Source organism: Schistocerca serialis, chromosome 6, assembly GCF_023864345.2.
Source record: "Schistocerca serialis cubense isolate TAMUIC-IGC-003099 chromosome 6, iqSchSeri2.2, whole genome shotgun sequence".
In the NCBI taxonomy this organism is placed as follows: Eukaryota; Metazoa; Arthropoda; class Insecta; order Orthoptera; family Acrididae; genus Schistocerca; species Schistocerca serialis.
This window is the reverse complement of record NC_064643.1, coordinates 528,377,075-528,395,749: the sequence shown is the minus strand read 5'-3', so window position 1 is coordinate 528,395,749 and position 18,675 is coordinate 528,377,075. Positions and strand designations below refer to the sequence as shown.

Sequence of the window (18,675 nt, the reverse complement as noted above, 5' to 3'; positions counted from 1 at the left end):
ATTGAACTGTTCAGTTGCACTAATCATATGCCCATTCTGTGAAATTAAAAGTCAGGTTTTGTTGAATTGTGTGTTAGAAACTGTAAAAAACTGAATCTTACTGTGATTTAGCATTAGTTTATTTTCTACAGGCCATGAACTTAGGTCATGAACTGCACTATTTGAAACTGAGCCAATGTTGCACACAACTGCCAAGCTAGTGTCATCAGCAAACAGAAATGTTTTAGAGTTACCCGTAATACTAGAGGGCATATCATTTATATAAATAAGGAACAGGAGCGGCCCCAACTCTGATCCCTGGGGCACCCTCCACTTGACTGTAGCCCACTCAGACCCCACATCACAGCCATTCCCAACATTATGAATAATGACTTTTTGCTGTCTGTTGCTAAAGTAAAGGGTGAACCAATTGTGTGCTACTCCCCATATTCTGTAATGGTCCAACTTCTTGAGCAATATTTTGTGATCGACACAATCAAGTGTCTTAGTTAAATAAAAAAATATGCCTAGCATTCAAAACCTTTTTTTGACCTATCCAGTACCTCACAGAGAAAAGAGAATATAGCATTTTCAGTTCTTAAACGACTTCAAAAGTCAAACTGTACATTTGAGAGCAAATTATGTGATATAAAACGATCAATTATTCTTATATTCACAGCCTTTTCAATAACTTTAGCAAACACTGATGGCATAGAAATAGGTCTAAAATTGTCTACATTATCCCTTTCTCCCTTTTTATAAAGCGGCTTTACTACTGAGTACTTTAATCATTCAGGAAACCGATCATTCCTAAAGCAAAAATTACAAATATGGCTAAATACATGGCTAACGTGTGCAGCACAGTACTTTAATATTCTGCTAGGCAGTCCATCATATACGTGAGAGTCCTTAGTCTTCAGTGATTTAATCATTGACTCAATCTCCCCCTTGTCTGTATCACGCAGAAGTATTTCAGACATCAATCTTGGAAAGGCATTTGCCAAGAGTGTTATATGATTCCCTGTAGAAACTAAATTTTTAATTAATTCACCAGCAATGCTCAGAAAATGATTGCTAAATACTGTACATATATCTGATTTATCAGTACTGAAATATTTTTACTACAAACTGACTTTATATCGTCGACCTTGTGCTGCTGACCAGACAGTTCCTTCACAACTGACCATATGGTTTTAATTTTATCTTGTGAATCAGCTCTTCTATTTGCATACCACATACTCTTTGCCTTCCTAATAACAATTTTAAGCACCTTACAATACTTGATTGTGACTACTTCTAACATTTTGATATAATTCCCACTTTGTTCTACATGATGTCCTTATCCCACTAGTCAGCCACCCGGGCTGCCTATTACTGCTAGTACCCCAATTAGAAAGTTTCAAATGAAAGCAAATCTCAAAGAGCATGAGAAATGTGTTAAGGAAAGCATCATATTTATCATCTATGTTACCGGCACTATAAACATCCTGCCACTCTTGTTCCTTGACATGGTTTAAAAAAACTCTCCATTGCTGTTGGATTAACTTTGCTACATAGTTTGTAATTATATGTGACATTCGTTTCAGTACAAAAGCCTTTTAGTGTTAAAATTTGTGCATCATTGTCTGAAAGGCCATTTACCCTTTTACTAACAGAATGCCCAGCTATTAATGAGGAATAAATAAAAATATTGTCTATGGCTGTGCTCCTTTTTCCCTGCACCCTAGTTGGAAAAAAACACTCTGCATCAGATCATATGAATTTCGGAGATCTGCCAAAATCCTTTTTCTTGCACCATTATGTGCAAAATTTATGCTGAAGTCACCACATATAACTAATTTCTCGTACTTTCTACAAAGTGAATCAAGAACCCCTTCTAGCTTGAGCACAAGTACCCTGAAGTCAGAGTTAGGGGACCTATAAACAATAACAATTAGAAGTTTCGTTTCATTTCACTAATACAACTGCCCCTGGACAACTTTCAAATATCTATTCAGTATAGTGTCATGATATGTCTATGGAACAAATGGAATACTGTTTTTTATGTTCATTGCCATGCCTCAACCCCACAAGAAACTCCTTGAAAAACAATCAGTTAAATCTGTATCCTGGTAAAGGAAGCCTCTGAATTGTCAAATTATTTAAGTGGTGCTCTGATATACCAATAATTTCAGTCAACATCTATAAGGAGTTCACTGACTTTATTAGTAGGTATTAACCTCTTATATTTTGATGGAGACATTACGTCCTCTGGAGGTGAGCCCTTAGTTAGAGGGACTTCTGTTAAGCAGCTGACTTCACTCTAAAAAAGTTGCAACTCTTAACACCAACTACTACAGGAATTTTCCATGAGTTATCACACCACCACCCACTACACTGTCACCTATAAGCTTTGCCAGACTCCACTTCCCATACCTATTGAGGTGCAGGTCATGCATTGTGAAACCTGATCTACTGATAGACCCAAATGGCACCACCGAGATGTGACCCATGCCCTCTGTCATCAGCACCCTCCCCAATGTTAATGCACCTAACAGCCGCATTAAGATGAGGCCGATCACAATGCTGAAACAGTTGCAAGAAATGCATAGTGCCACCAGTTTGAATAGCTAACTTTACCAGCACACCACCTACGTCATATTCCCCGTCCCTATCAAGACTGTTCCCTGCTCCACCCTCTATCAGTACCTGACCCTCCTTCGTAAAATTCTTACATAACTCCCCTATGCTGTCAGTCACCTGGGCCAACCCTACACTAGGCTTCACAATGCTGGTGACCTGGCACTCGCTCCCCAGCGCTACAAAACACAGCAAAAAAAAAAAAAAAAATCAAGTTGAAATGACATTTTGATTAGGGGATATATTTTAATATCTACATCTAAGTGGTACAAAAAAGCAATATAAATTGAATGCAAACTCTAAAAAAAAAGTACTGAAAAACACATTAACTGTTCAATTGATAGTGTGATAGCAAGGTAACAGCATGAACAGGCCAATAGCAAGCATTTGTATTATGCGAGGTAACAACCGTGACCTCTGATGTTAATGATGTGTGACATGATATAAACATCCCAGCCAAACATTTCTGGAATGCATGGCAAATAGGTATAAATTTTACCCAAACAAATGCAATGATAAATGTATCATCAGCACTTACCATGCCTCAATACTGGGTAGCAGGGTATAACACGACATCTTTTGGTGAAAGGACATAACATTCAGCCTGTTGCCTTTTGAAGAATGTCTTTATTGTCCACAATAAAGACATTGGGTTTCTTGGGGTATGGCTACAAGAAGCTAATTGTAGCCCCTTTGGTATATTCACTAACATCCAAAACACTTCCAAGCCATCAGTGACCTTCATTCATGCATACAACTGAAGTGTTACATGATGTTTGTGCAAATGATATTTCACACTTGTTGTTTAGCACAAGGAAAGATGATCTTGACAGAATAAAATTAAGCACTGAGTAAGTCACGAAACGTATACTGTGTGTTTGTTTTTGTATGTGCAGACATTAAACATTTTAGTGTTGTGACTTGACCATCAAAGAGTAACCACGCTCTCCAAGAATGTAAACAAAAGACAAGATGGTTTTGGACAAATAAAGTGTATTGTAACCTCGAATGGCATGTTGAGCCTATGGGGCATACGTCGTATAAGAAGTTGTGTTCTACTCTAATTCATGAGTCACTCTAATGATCTGTACACCCATTCAAGGAAATATCTGTTTGTAAAAGGAAAATAGTGAAATATGCTTTTCCGTGAGAGTAGAAGTTATCTTCTTTTGTGCTAATAAAAGCTGCAGAATGTGAAGAAGTCAAGCCTTTCCTCAGCTACACACGGAATTTCAGAGGCACTGATTAGCAGGACCTCTGCTTCAAGAGAGCCAACTACAGCAACTGGATTCAAAGAAAAATGTAAATATGTCAGATATTGTCAGATTTCATGAAGAGCGCTGTCTCATCTTCAGCTACAAGGAGTGAACCAGCAACTACATAAAACCCTAAACCAATAAGAAAAACATTTAATTTGGCTCCCAGTGTACAGGTCGTGCAGCATTGGAGAAAAAGGAAGGAAATAGAGAACTATAAATTTGCAAAATCTTGAAATTCGAGTGATAAATTGTGGTGTTGCTAAGAGCAGCAAGGATTAAACAAGAGGAGAAACTACAAGTGAACTGATGTAACTATATTGTCCAAACTCAGTAACAATATGTTAAGAAAAAAGTGAAAGGAAATATCAGAACAGTGCACGAAATCTGAGAATAGATCATACTTATATAGTTGTGGTATTAATATTATGGCAACTTCAGACAAATTTGCATCTCAAGTAAATGATGTCGACATGTGAATAAAAGAATCTTTTAACCAAGACAGAGTAATTTCTCAATGGGTTTGGAGGAAAATAATTTTTCGGTTGGTTCGGATTAGAAGATTTTGAATCCTGACATTGATGTGGACACTGTAGTAACTGAACAATGCTGCAGGGGTGCTGATGTATGGGACAATGCAGTCCACCTATTACTGTGTTTGATACATCGGCTGCACTGGGCAGATAGATCATATCAGTACATTGCCACATACACATGGTTGCTTCAGCTACACGACGAGAGAGTACAGTTAATTGGAAAAGGTGAGCTGTTCATAAAATACAGAAATTCACTTTGAAGATTTTTTTTCATCAAGGTGGTGACACAGTGTTTTAGTGTTACCAGGTTTGAGAAAACTGTGCAGTAACCTTCTACTAGAGTAATAGAGGGTACATAATAGAGTATATTTGCTTTGTATGCTAGCCATTACAAGAAAAATGGCTGCAGAGTCTTCAGAATGGCTTAAAGATTTATTACAACAAATGCCTGATGAAATTAATTCTGATTTTAAGAAATTATCTGGCAAAGTAGATTCAACAAATAAGAAACTGTCTGACACTAGAAAGGAACTATCTGACAAAGTAGGGTCTAAAAGTAATGAACTGTCTGTTAAGGTAGAAAATATGAAATAATAAGTAAACTTAGAGGTAACAAAAAATGTCAGACAGGAAATGGAAGCTAAATTAACTAACATTGCAAGTACTTTGACCCAGTTGCTTCAGAAATTGATGGAAAAGATCAGTAATCAATGTGATTTAGTTGGCAAGAAAGTAAAAGAGCAATTCAAGAAAGTAAATGGTAAAATTAACAAAGCAGGTTGATTTGTCGTTAAGAGTCTTCAACGAGGTTAAAGAGCAAATCTAGGAAGTACAATAGCATATAACTGTTTTAGAACAATTCAAAGAATTTAGAGAAATAATTAACACACCTGAAACATTGTTTAATTTTGAGGAATGGTTACACAAATTTGTAAATTCTACCGTACAAGAGAAAGTAGAAATGCTTAATATTAACACTCTTTCTAAGGAAGAACATAAAAAAGTATTAACAAGATTATGGGAGGCTATTGACAGTACTAAGCAGGAAATCCATAAGAAGGCAGGCATAAATAACAGTGGTTATCAATTCGTTTATTAGAGGAGGTACAATTGGGGAAGTAATATAAATTTATCAAAGCGTTTTGTGGAGTTCAAACCTGATGGAAAAGCGAGTATTTTCTAGATCTTTACCAAGCACGTGGGAGGATATCTAAAAGACAGATTTTGCCATGAGGTATCTTATAGGTGCAATATATCTAATGGACCCTGAAACAAGGCAGGCTAAAGGCTTATATAATATAGATATGATTAACAGATTTAAGGCCCCAGGAGAGTTTGTACCATTTGCAGATTTGGTGGATTGATAACCACTGGCCGTCTGAGATCAATTGCTTCCATGTTTCTATCTTAGTTTCCTTGTTAACAGTTTCTATCTACACTGACTATCTTATTATCTTTTATTAAAATTATACCTTCTATTACAACAGTAAGATAGCACTGGTGAGTATTTTACATATGACGATAACAATAGATTAACAGACGTTTTGTTAAGTAAGTAACAAATGTTAGTCACACCACACGCTGTAGGGGAGAAGAGTCCACATAGGAGAGGGAAGCTAAGACAAACTGAGGGCATGCTAATATGCATAGCCAAATAAGAAGCAAGAGCTTAAAAGTTAACAGAATGAGATGGTTTGATAAGTAGTATTCAACAGTGAGTAGATCCATGAGGAATAAATTTGAATTGCAAGAGACAAAGTGCTAACATTATCCTTGTGTATTCACAAGAAATACATGGAATAAGACCTTTTGTATTGTCTAAACCTAGTAATTATAAGTAAGTAAAGGATAAGCTCTGTGTATCAGTAAGTAGAAGCAAGATACATAAGCATGAGAAGTATGTGTACAAGGTGATGTTATATGTGTTGTAAACAAGAGTAAGGAAAAAAAAATGAAGTTAGAAGGAGAGGAGTTAAGATATTTAGATAGAGAGGTATCAGGTGCTGTCAGCAGAAATCAATTATGGGATAAACTTATCATTTAGAGTGAGAAAAGGTAGTAAAAGGGGGCTAGCAACTGTGTTTACTGAGGAAGTTAAGATGGGGCATACCCAAATAACAGATGAGATACAGGAGAGGAAAAGGGTAGGCAGATCTGTAGGAGGAACAGCCTATACCTTGGTCAGGTGTGTGTGTGTGTGTGTGTGTGTGTGAGTCATTGTTGTTGATGAAGGCCTTACTGGCTGAAAGCTTTATTTGCGACAGTCTCTTTGCTGTGCCTGTCTGTGACTCAGCATCTCCGCTATATGGTGAGTTGCAACTTCGCTTTTCATATTTTGTAATTATGTCACACAAAAATAATGTTTCTTGTGTCATTTATTATCCGAGTATCTGTCTGTCCATTTGTCCATCCGTCTGTTAATCCCCGTTTTCTCAGGAACATAGGTGTATCAAGTTGAAATTTGTCACATGCTGATGTCTATGATCCCTTGGCAGTGCAAGAAATGTAAGCTTCTACTTTATGCAGTCAAAAGATATGGCTCAGTAGTCACGTATTTTGTTATCTTGCCAGTACCGATACCGATGGCAGGTGAAAGTCATGTAAAGTCCCGATTCTTGGGATAGATGAACTATCTATAAACTTAATTAAGTTTGTATGGAATAGTTGGTGCATAAGTTCTACTCGCACTGATCCAGATTTTTCCTTCTATGCAGTTAGTAAATACCCTGCTCATTATTGGGATTAGATTGAGAGATTTGTAAGTTTCCTGCCTCCTTTCTTGTGTAGTAGAACAACTACAGCCGTGTTCCTGTTTTGGGGAATTATCTTCTTCTGCAGACATTCTGTAAATGTTTCTGCAAATTCCATTTGTATTAAAGATGAGCCCTGAGGGGCCCCCATCTGCGTCTCATGTACACACCGGTCCAGTTTTGTACCTCTTTTTACATATTCTGAAATTGATTTTATTTTTTAACATTGTCAGTGTTATGGACATCTCTGTCCTACTATTTTTCACACAGTACTTTAAAATGCTTGAACAGATACTTTCATTATCAATATTGTTTTCAGTGGACGTGTTCCACAAATAAGGGGTTAATCACCTTGTGGTTTGGTCCTTGGAAATTATTCTGCCTAAGTATATAGCAGTAGTAACAGTTGTTTCAGGTCTTCATGTTGTTTATCGAACTTCAAGTGACATGGTCGGTTCACAGAATAGCTGGGTGTGCCCTTACCCTAAAGCCATTGCCTTTGTTCCCTCAATCCACTAATCCTTATTATGTTTGCACTGAGGCAAGAATATTGATGCCCTATGGAGTAGCATGTGTCAGTAAGGTCTCTGACAATGCTATCTGAGGTACAGTAGCACTCTAATATCCAATGAATTTTGTGAGACACATGAAGAGTGCCAAACTTCTGCAGATTTGTGCCTACAACAGTTTCAGTTTGAAACGAATATTTCTGAATCTCAAAATGCAGATCAGCACTACCAGTTCACATTTGCTACACCATCCACCAAAAGTCGTCTATATAAAAGTTTTTTCCACCAAACTTTATCCGAATTCATTGATGACATCTTTGCCGTATGAACTCATGGTGAAGCTGACCTGTTAAAATTCCGGGAATCCCTAAATACCTTCTCTCAGTTAAATTTCACATGGTCTTATTCCTAATCCCGTGCCATTCTCTTTGATTTAGATCTCATCCTCACCGAATGCCACCTACACACTCCGTCCACTTCAAACATACTAACAAACAACAGTACTTACATTTTAACAGTTGCCAGCCTTTCCATGTCACACGCTCTCTCCCATGCATCCTTGTCATTCTAGGCAAACGTATTTGTTTTAGATGCAGACTCTTTACAGCAATATGCCACCACTCTCATCTTAGCCTTCACTGGGTGTAATTATCCCAACAACTTAGTTCAAAAGCAGATTTCCTGAGCCATCACATCCAATCCTGGTACATCTGATCCCTCCAAAAATCTGTTCAGAGCACACCACTTGTCACCCAGTATTATCCTGATCTCGAATGTATTAATCAGTTACTTCGACAAGGCCGTGACTTCCCAGAATCATGCCCTGAAATAAGATCCATTCTGTCTGAGATTTTGCCCATTACACGTAGAATAGCTTTGCCCTCCCAAGCCCTGCAATATCCTTGTCAGATCCTATGCACCTTCTGCAGCCATCTCCCCACCCTATAGGTCCTGCCCCTATGGCCATCCCTGCTGTAAGACTTGCCCTATGCGCCCTCCCTGTAACTGGTGAAACATATACTATCAGAGGGAGAGCCACCTTGGAAATAACACGTCATTTACCAGCTGTTATGTAAACACTGTTCGGCATTTTACATCAGCATGACTACCACGCAGTTATCAGTCAGGATGAATCGGCATAGACAGAGGGTGTATACCAGCAACACACAATATCCTGTTGCACAGCATGCTCTACAACATGTCAGTCATGACCTCGGTGCCTGTTTCACCACGTGTGTCATCTGTATTCTTCCCCCAGACATCAGATTCTGAGAACTCTTCAGGTAAGAACTAGCACTACAACAAGTCCTTGGTTCTCGCCACACACCTGGCATTAATTTACGTTAATTCATTATGTCTCAGCATTTCTTCATAGTAACTACTGCTTTCTTCATTCCATTTTAGTTTTGTACATCCTTCATTTTCTGACCTGTCTATTTTTCGCCGTCTCCCCTTCCCGGCTCTGTTATATACAGTGCACTTAGCTTTTCACTCTTTTAACTTGTGCACGATGTTTTAGTAGTAATCTCTTGTCTTGCATTTTACTGTCTTCCACCTTTAAGCTCTCAGGTTTTCACATCTCGTCCGATGCAGTCCCCAACCAATTAGTCTGGGTGACTTTTCTGAACTGTATCCCTTTCACTAAACCTCTCCAGTCCTTTTCTTTCACCCCTCTTCCTTCCCCTTCATCTCTTCTGGCAGAAGTAGGAGCCTCTGGCTCCGAAAGCTTGTAAAAGTTGAATCTTTGTGTGTGTGTGTGTGTGTGTGTGTGTGTGTGTGTTTTTGTGTGTGTTCTTGTGTGTGTTCTCCAGCCGCTTCATGAGTAGATTTTTTTATCTAATCAATTTACGTTTTAATGGTTAATAAGATTGTTGAAACTGTTGGCCAATAATTAATGAACCCCTCATGACTTTTGATAAGGTATAAATAAGTTATTAATTTCTTCAGTGTGTAGAAAGATAGTGGGTCAAAATGTTCCATGCCTCATCCCATGTGTAAATGATACAATAGATGACATTAGTACAATGACAGTGAGATGGCACTGATACGAATGAAACTTGTTGCGCAGTAATGTCTAGTGTCAACTTGATACGCAGACCGGTTTTGTCAGTTTAACTCTTTGAAGCATTTGTGCTGTAAATGTTTTATTCAAATAAATAAACTAGAATACCAGGTCGTCATAAAATTATTTCCTTTGTGTACCTACTACCAAGAAAAATTTATCCACAATTGAGGAAGCTCTATAATTTGTATCATGCCGGGATGGTTCCTTTCAAAGGGCACGGCCGACTTCCTTCCCTGTCCTTCCCTAATCCGATGAGACAGATGACCTCGCTGTCTGGTCTCCTTCCCCAAAAACAACCAACCATAATTTGTATCCTTCATTTTGAACATTAAGAATTGGATGGTGAATCCAACTGTGCCACACTTTTCTAGATCATCAATCCCAAACATTGCAGCTAAATATGAAATCATAAAGAAAGTGCATAATATGATATCAACACGATTAAATGTGTACAAAATATCTGACACCAAAGGCCGAGTTATGTCACTGCCTACACACCATCTGTGCAGATCACAGATCGGGGTGCACACAGTGGACTGTTTCTACTACATCAAATGTTTTCAAGAGACATGGCCATCTTTCACTTGTGTGTGTACGTCCTCAGGGAACAGAGGTCACTCTCACAAATAACCCTGCATCACTCTCAACTCCTTGCCACAGGTGTCATATCTCTGTGGAAGACCCATGCAAAAGACCTTCCCAGTACACCCTTCCAGCACATCCTACTCCAGTCCTATCACAGGCTTATCATGCCTCATCAGAGGCAGGGCCACCTGTGAGAGCAGTCATGTCATATACTAAGTCACTGAAATAACTGCACAGCTTTTTGTCAGTACGACAACCAACCAACTGTCCACCAAAATCTATAACCACTACCAAACTGCGGCCAAGAACAAAGTTGACCACCCAGTACACAACATGCAGCTGAACATATCATGCTTTATTTCAATGGTTCTCCACTCCTGAAATTGTCCTGGCTTCAGCCCATGGTAACCAACTGTCCCCATACTCTTCATCCAACAGTTTCTGCCCGCTCTTTCCTATAACCTCCTCTGTTCACATTCCTTCACCTTCATTGGGCACCACCCTCTGCAGTGCATTCACTCATCGTTTCCCCTTCCCTGCTCCCCTCTTTCTGCACTCCCTATTTTTTACCCCACACCCCATGTCCTGTCGCTGCACCTGGCAATCTCAACATGCCATGTAATCCCTGCACATCTCACCAGAAAGTGCTTTTCTCTCCCCCCACCCATACCCTGCTATCCCTCCGTCTTACTGCCTCACTCTGGTCCAAGCTGCCGATGGTAGCGATCATTTGGGCATGAAGTATGCTTGCGTGTGTGTGTGTGTGTGGGGGGGGCTCTAATTTAGAAGATGCCTTTTGGCTGAAAGCTTACTTATTTAACACTCTTTTTGTTTTGCCTACCTGCGACTCAACATCTCTTCTACACTCCTGGAAATTGAAATAAGAACACCGTGAATTCATTGTCCCAGGAAGGGGAAACTTTATTGACACATTCCTGGGGTCAGATACATCACATGATCACACTGACAGAACTACAGGCACATAGACACAGGCAACAGAGCATGCACAATGTCGGCACTAGTACAGTGTATATCCACCTTTCGCAGCAATGCAGGCTGCTATTCTCCCATGGAGACGATCGTAGAGATGCTGGATGTAGTCCTGTGGAACGGCTTGCCATGCCATGTCCACCTGGCACCTCAGTTGGACCAGCGTTCGTGCTGGACGTGCAGACCGCGTGAGACGACGCTTCATCCAGTCCCAAACATGCTCAATGGGGGACAGATCCGGAAATCTTGCTGGCCAGGGTAGTTGACTTACACCTTCTAGAGCACGTTGGGTGGCACGGGATACATGCGGACGTGCATTGTCCTGTTGGAACAGCAAGTTCCCATGCCGGTCTAGGAATGGTAGAACGATGGGTTCGATGACGGTTTGGATGTACCGTGCACTATTCAGTGTCCCCTCGACGATCACCAGTGGTGTACGGCCAGTGTAGGAGATCGCTCCCCACACCATGATGCCGGGTGTTGGCCCTGTGTGCCTCGGTCGTATGCAGTCCTGATTGTGGCGCTCACCTGCACGGCGCCAAACACGCATACGACCATCATTGGCACCAAGGCAGAAGCGACTCTCATCGCTGAAGACGACACGTCTCCGTTCGTCCCTCCATTCACGCCTGTCGCGACACCACTGGAGGCGGGCTGCACGATGTTGGGGCGTGAGCGGAAGACGGCCTAACGGTGTGCGGGACCGTAGCCCAGCTTCATGGAGACGGTTGCGAATGGTCCTCGCCGATACCCCAGGAGCAACAGTGTCCCTAATTTGCTGGGAAGTGGCGGTGCGGTCCCCTACGTCACTGCGTAGGATCCTACGGTCTTGGCGTGCATCCGTGCGTCGCTGCGGTCCGGTCCCAGGTCGACGGGCACGTGCACCTTCCGCCGACCACTGGCGACAACATCGATGTACTGTGGAGACCTCACGCCCCACGTGTTGAGCAATTCGGCGGTACGTCCACCCGGCCTCCCGCATGCCCACTATACGCCCTCGCTCAAAGTCCGTCAACTGCACATACGGTTCACGTCCACGCTGTCGCGGCATGCTACCAGTGTTAAAGACTGCGATGGAGCTCCGTATGCCACGGCAAACTGGCTGACACTGAAGGCGGTGGTGCACAAATGCTGCGCAGCTAGTGCCATTCGACGGCCAACACCGCGGTTCCTGGTGTGTCCGCTGTGCCGTGCGTGTGATCATTGCTTGTACAGTCCTCTCGCAGTGTCCGGAGCAAGTATGGTGGGTCTGACACACCGGTGTCAATGTGTTCTTTTTTCCATTTCCAGGAGTGTATATAGTGCACAAGTTCACCACATGTAGGGAGGTGAAGGTGAAATCAGCTGGTATGACTGTATCCTTAACTTTGTTCACAAACTTATATTAATTTTTTAATCTATAGTACTCATAAAACATGTTTAGCATTTTAACCTTTGTGCTTCTATAACACATTTCAGAGCATTTAAGACTGACTCGTGTAAGATATTAGCCTCATGGATTTGTTATTTTTGTGAAGTGTTGTCTGCCTGGGTGCGTCTGGCATTAGTGGACTCGTGCCTTTATATCACACTTTTTCTTTGTCATAAAACAGAAAATAGCAGCTGTGAATTTTGCATTTAAATGTGTGTGAAACTTTCTTGTTGTATCTTTAGCCACATTGTTAATTCTGTTTTTGAAAAAAAATTTTCAGTTTTATTTAGATAGTCTTCGCCATTCATAATTATGATAATGTCTTTATCTGCTATGGTGATGAACACGTATGCCTCTTCAACTTCTTACTTCTTACTTTCATTTTTATGGTTACTTTCTGGACTGTAATTGTGTTTTTAATGTGTTGATGACTTTGACTGCTAGGTTATTCTCTTTGAGTGGGAACCTTGCCATATTACTTGTGCGTTTGACCTCTGCTATAGTTCTCTTTAAGTCTTTCTGTCCTAATGTAAGTTTGGAATTATAGTTTAATCCTCTGTGTAAAAGAGTTTTCTCTTCAAATGTAAGAGGAATATTCATGAGATTAAAAAGTCTGTCAAAGAATTCATGCTTTTCAGCCACAGTAAAATTCTCATGTTTCCTTACACCTGTCATACCCACAGAAAATGCCATACAGAAATTGCGAATAACATGGCTGTTTTCACAGATGGATCTGTCTCTGATGGCATAAAATGAACCTGTGACACTACTAGCGTAGGTTGTGCTTGTGGGTGACTCAGACAGTTCTTCCACAGGGACATGACCCCTGTGGCAAAAGGTTGGGAGTGACGTAGAGATGGATTTGGATATTGTATATATTAGGTGAGTGACAGAATATCACATAAGGAGGGGTGGGGAAGGATCCTTGTTTCTCGGCAAGATGATTGATGAAGCCTTGGTGAAGGGGTCACTTATGCAAGCAGCTGTGTCATACGCCAGCTCTGCTGTAGTTTCTGTGTAGCATTTTTAGTGGGCATGACCACCAACCAAGCTGTCCACCAGAAGTGGATGGCTACCACTAAACTCTGGTCAAAACACAATGAACCATCCACTGACACAAATACTGCTGAGCGTGACATGGTCATGTTAAATAACTGCTTCACGCCCTGTGCCATCTGTATCCTTTCCTCCAAAACCATCTTTTATTAACTTTGCAGATGGAAGTCACACTTGCAACACATCCTTCGCTCCTGTAACTCTATAGGCCTCAGTCACCACTAACCCGCTTCCCCCGTACCCTCTACTCAATAGTTTCCACTTCCCTTGCTTTGTCACCCCCACACAATCCACATCTCCACATTATCTTCATTATGTGCCACATGAACTCACCAGCTCCAGTGTCTGTGTCTTGCATGCACAGTCACTGAATCTGTTGCCCCTCGCTCCTGCTTTCCTTTTCTGCACACTTATTGCCTCCCTTGTAGCCAATGACTACCCATCCTCAATCCCTCCTCCCACTGCCTACCTCTTTTTCCCCTATCCACCCTACCCCAGCCACCCCTTCATCACTGTCCAACTGCCAAACTGCCATCTTACAATGTAGCTGCAAAGGTGTGTGTGTGTGTGTGTGTGTGTGTGTGTGTGTGTGTGTGGCTTGTTAAATGATTTGCCTGAAAGCTACCAAAGTTTTAGTTTTTGATGAGGTTATTCATGTGTTCTGCGTTCTACAATACATAATCTACAACTGACAAAGAAATTAAGTCGTAATTCAAACTACAAGAAGACTGTGTAATAAGCAACAAAGAGATTAAATGATGTTATGAGATATTCGTACTGCATATTATTGTAAATGGGTTAAAATGGGTTACTGTTTAAATATGGAGTTCCTCACAATACAGTATTAACAAATATGTTACTTACACAACAATGTGTCATGCTTGATTAAGTAATTAACACAGCATTAAAGAACAGATTTTTCAGTACCTGGTCAACACAGAGTGTGTGGTGGATCGGAAGGGGGAGATATTGACCCTGTTTCTCTTAAACTACTCTGTCAGTATACAGGAATGGCGAGAGAAAAAAATCCATTTGGTTGTTCAGTAGCAGTTCTGGTGGCTCCAACAGTGCTATTCAATTTCAAATATTTCAAACCTCAGCGTCATCAATCTTTGTGGTTTTGAGTTGCATTATTTCGATGTATGTCAAATATTTGTGGTTTACATACAAACTGCAAATATTCCATGGCTATGTATATGTTGTTCATTTATGAATGTGTGTGTGTGTGTGTGTGTGTGTGTGTGTGTGTGTGTGTGTGTGTGTGTGTGTGAGAGAGAGAGAGAGAGAGAGAGAGAGAGAGATCTGACGAAGGACTTTGTCTGAAAGCTAGTATTTTCAAACAATCTATTTTAATGTGCCTCTCTGCTGCTCAACACCACTTCTGCTTGGGTGAGTAGCGATCTGTTATTATTGTTATTGGTATTCCTTTGCACACCTCTCATTTTTATGTTAGATATGCTTAAAAGATAGAATGATCATTCCTTTCCTTGTATGGTTAGTTCAAAGTTCACAAAGAATTAATGTTGGTGGGAATAACTCTGAAGATAGAAGAAAAAATGGTGCATACAGATAGCTGTGATTTGTCAATGTTGAAAATGGGAAACTCGAAAAGATAGCTTTATGCACTGGAGAAAGGTGCATTAATAATGGTGGGACAACGACGTGTGGGAGGCAACTGGAGATTGTATTTCTTTCCAGGATTATGCTAGAGAGAAAATAAATATGTGATATTAGAAGCAGAATTGTGTTGTCACAAGGTAATAATGAAGAGTCTTGATATCCTTTCAGAAAGCTGCTAATGGAAAATCTACAGAGAAGACTGGGACACTAACAGAAAGAGTGGAAAGAGATACAAAGCAAGTGTCTAAAGGTGAGCTATTTAAGCACAGTTGCCAATAATGCACAAGATTTCTGTATCCTTTCCTTCTCTGTCTGCTTTCTCCTTTACTACCCTCCCCCTGCCTCTCGTCCCTGCCCTGTATTCTTTCTTAATCCCTATCTAGAAATTTTGCTGCTGGGCAATTTCCTGTTGCTTTTGGAGCATCTGATCTGTCATTCAGTTTCTGTACAAATTGCTAAATAGAAAATAATAAAAAAGAATTCATTGTGCAAAATGTAATAAACTGATACTGTTAAGTAATACTGCAAGAAGTGACATACTTAATAAGAAACCACCAGTAGGTGTTGTTTATTATTTCAAGGCTGTGAGATTAAGAATTCACGATGTTCATGTTATTGTAGTGTGAGCACGCATCACACATTCACTGCTGACAAATAGTTTTGAGGATCTCTTCAACACAACCAACTGCCTTTAAGTTATGAAATTTTTATGTACATCATATTAATGATTTTCACTCACATTGCCAAATGCAGTTTCTTTATATAAATCCTGGATGCTGCAGGGACAAGACCAAATTGTTCTCTAAAGACAGCAGTAAATTAGATTGCCTCTCAGAATCCAGTGTCAGGCTATTTGCAGGTACTAGCATATAGGAGTTTCTGGAGGAGGTGTATTCTGCTTGAGCTGAGGAAGCATTGTCTTCTGCAGGAAGTATTTTGCTGCCATATATGTTCATAGTCTAGTGGTAAACATGAAGCAGTGTAAATGTTGTTTGAGCCCACTTGCTTCCTTCAGATTTTAAACAGCATTCCATCTGTATTGGTGATTTCATCTCAAATCATAAAGGTCAAGAGTGAATGTGTCACAGCATTATTTCAAAGTACTCTGAAAAAAAAAAAAAAAAAATTATGTGCCTGTATATGTGCGGATGAATACGTGTGTGTGTGTGTGCGCGAGTGTATACCTGTCCCTTTTTCCCCCTAAGGTAAGTCTTTCCGCTCCCGAGATTGAAATGACTCCTTACCCTCTCCCTTAAAACCCACATCCTTTCGTCTATCCCTCTCCTTCCCTCTTTCCTGATGAAGCAACCGTGGGTTGTGAAAGCTTGAAATTTGTGTGTGTGTGTGTGTGTGTGTGTGTGTGTGTGTTTGTGTGTGTTTGTGTTTGTTATTGTTTCTATCAACTTACCAATGCTTTAGTTTGGTAAGTTACATCATCTTTGTTTTCAGATATATTTTTCCCACGTGGAATGTTTCCCTCTATTATATTCATATAATTAATTTGAACCGAACAATTACGTTTGTTATTGTCACTGTTGTATTTCGAAATCTTTTCTGTCATCTTACTTACTCTTTTTGTTTGTGCAAGCAGTTTCACTTTGTATTCACCTTCTTCTTTTTACCGTAATCTACCATACAATTTTATCCTGCATATATATACTCAATAATGTGTAACTTACTTCCAAACCATAACCAAGAAAAATTTTTTTCCCACTTAACATTCCACGTGGGAAAAACCCCACCTACACCCCGCACCCCTACCTTCTACCTACTACCTACATCCTACAATTCACAAACCCAATCATCCCGGCCGCCCCATTGTAGCTGGTTACCAAGCCCCCACCGAATGTATCTCTGCCTACGTAGATCAACACCTTCAACCCATTACGTGCAGTCTCCCATCCTTCATCAAAGACACCAACCACTTTCTCGAACGCCTGGAATCCTTACCCAATCTGTTACGCCCGGAAACCATCGTTGTAACCATTGATGCCACTTCCTTATACACAAATATTCCGCACGTCCAGGGCCTCGCTGCGATGGAGCACTTCCTTTCACTCCGATCATCTGCCACCCTACCTAAAACTGATTGCGAGACTGATATATTGTAGCCAAAATAATTATTTTACAGCCTTGTGATAGAGTGGGAAAACAATTGTTCATTTTGTTCAAGCATTATGTTAAAGAAAATTAGATACAGAAAATAGCTTTGTATATGCATTTTTCTGTTTCTAACATTACTCACAAATTTTTATTGTCTTCTGTCATGATTTTACTTCTTTATGGCATTCCATGAATTAAAGTTACATACACTGTAACAATCAATACTGGACTGTTGAAAAGAGTTCATTTGTTTTTCACCTGCTTCTCAGTGAAATTGTATAGCTGGACTGAATTTGCACATGGACAAGGATGATGCAACAAGAGCAATACTTGGGAAATTGGAACTGCACACTGATGTGTTGATGATGGCCATTTGAAAGAATTTACCAGACCATGAGGTGTCATAAAAGAGACAGTTACATCTTGAAGCTCGTGAGAGACTCTAATTTTTGGTCCCACCCACCACTATCATACACACAAGAAACGAAGTTGCTCAGAACAAACTCTTCTAAAGTATGCTGAGGTCTCTGCATTTCACACACAGTAACAGACTGTATTTCGTGGAGAACTGTTCTTGCAATGTATGTACAGTGGAATCTTGATTTTAAGTTCTCCGATTTTACTTTTTTTGACAATTCTACTCCATAGATTTGCAGCCCCTGTAAAAACCCAAAAGATTAATGCTAAAAATTCTCCCATTTTACATTTCTTCCTAATAAGGTTTACCTCCATTCTAAGTTCTTATTTGACGCCTTGCTTGTTTTCATCCTGTTTTCTTCCCATTGACATTTGACGTGACTGAACAAGTTATAAGTGGCTCAAAAGATAGATGGTTCATTCCATTGGTGGTGGTGGTGGTGGTGGTGGAATTAAGAGGATATTTTAAGCTGTTCTGGAGAGGAGAAATATGAAAGAGGAAGTGCGTATGTAATCCATGATCGGTGTTGCCAACATAACTTGCAACATTTAGCTTCACCGTGCAGTTGTGACAAAACTACTGCTAGGTTGCTGCAGTGATTAAAAAGGAAGACAGTCGACACGAAGCATTCCAGGCCTAGCCAATACGTGACGAAGGGGCCCAGTCACCAACTTTTCTTGTGCCACTTATAATTCAATCATATCTTTTTGCATTTATTTCTGAAGTACTGCATTCAGCAACAGTATAAATCGTCAACCTTTTAAATTCAGACATTGAG

The 18,675-nt window shown here is 40.3% G+C and overlaps 1 protein-coding gene across 1 annotated transcript in view; it reads left to right on the top strand.

The window, feature by feature from the left end:
• The window catches only part of LOC126484437 (mitotic checkpoint serine/threonine-protein kinase BUB1-like), a 220,226-nt gene that overhangs the window by 62,173 nt on the left and 139,378 nt on the right, over positions 1-18,675 (top strand). Inside the window, exon 5 of the mRNA XM_050107954.1 lies at positions 15,545-15,626. Within this exon, the coding sequence (XP_049963911.1) occupies positions 15,545-15,626 (82 nt within the window). The remainder of the gene's footprint in view (positions 1-15,544; positions 15,627-18,675) is intronic.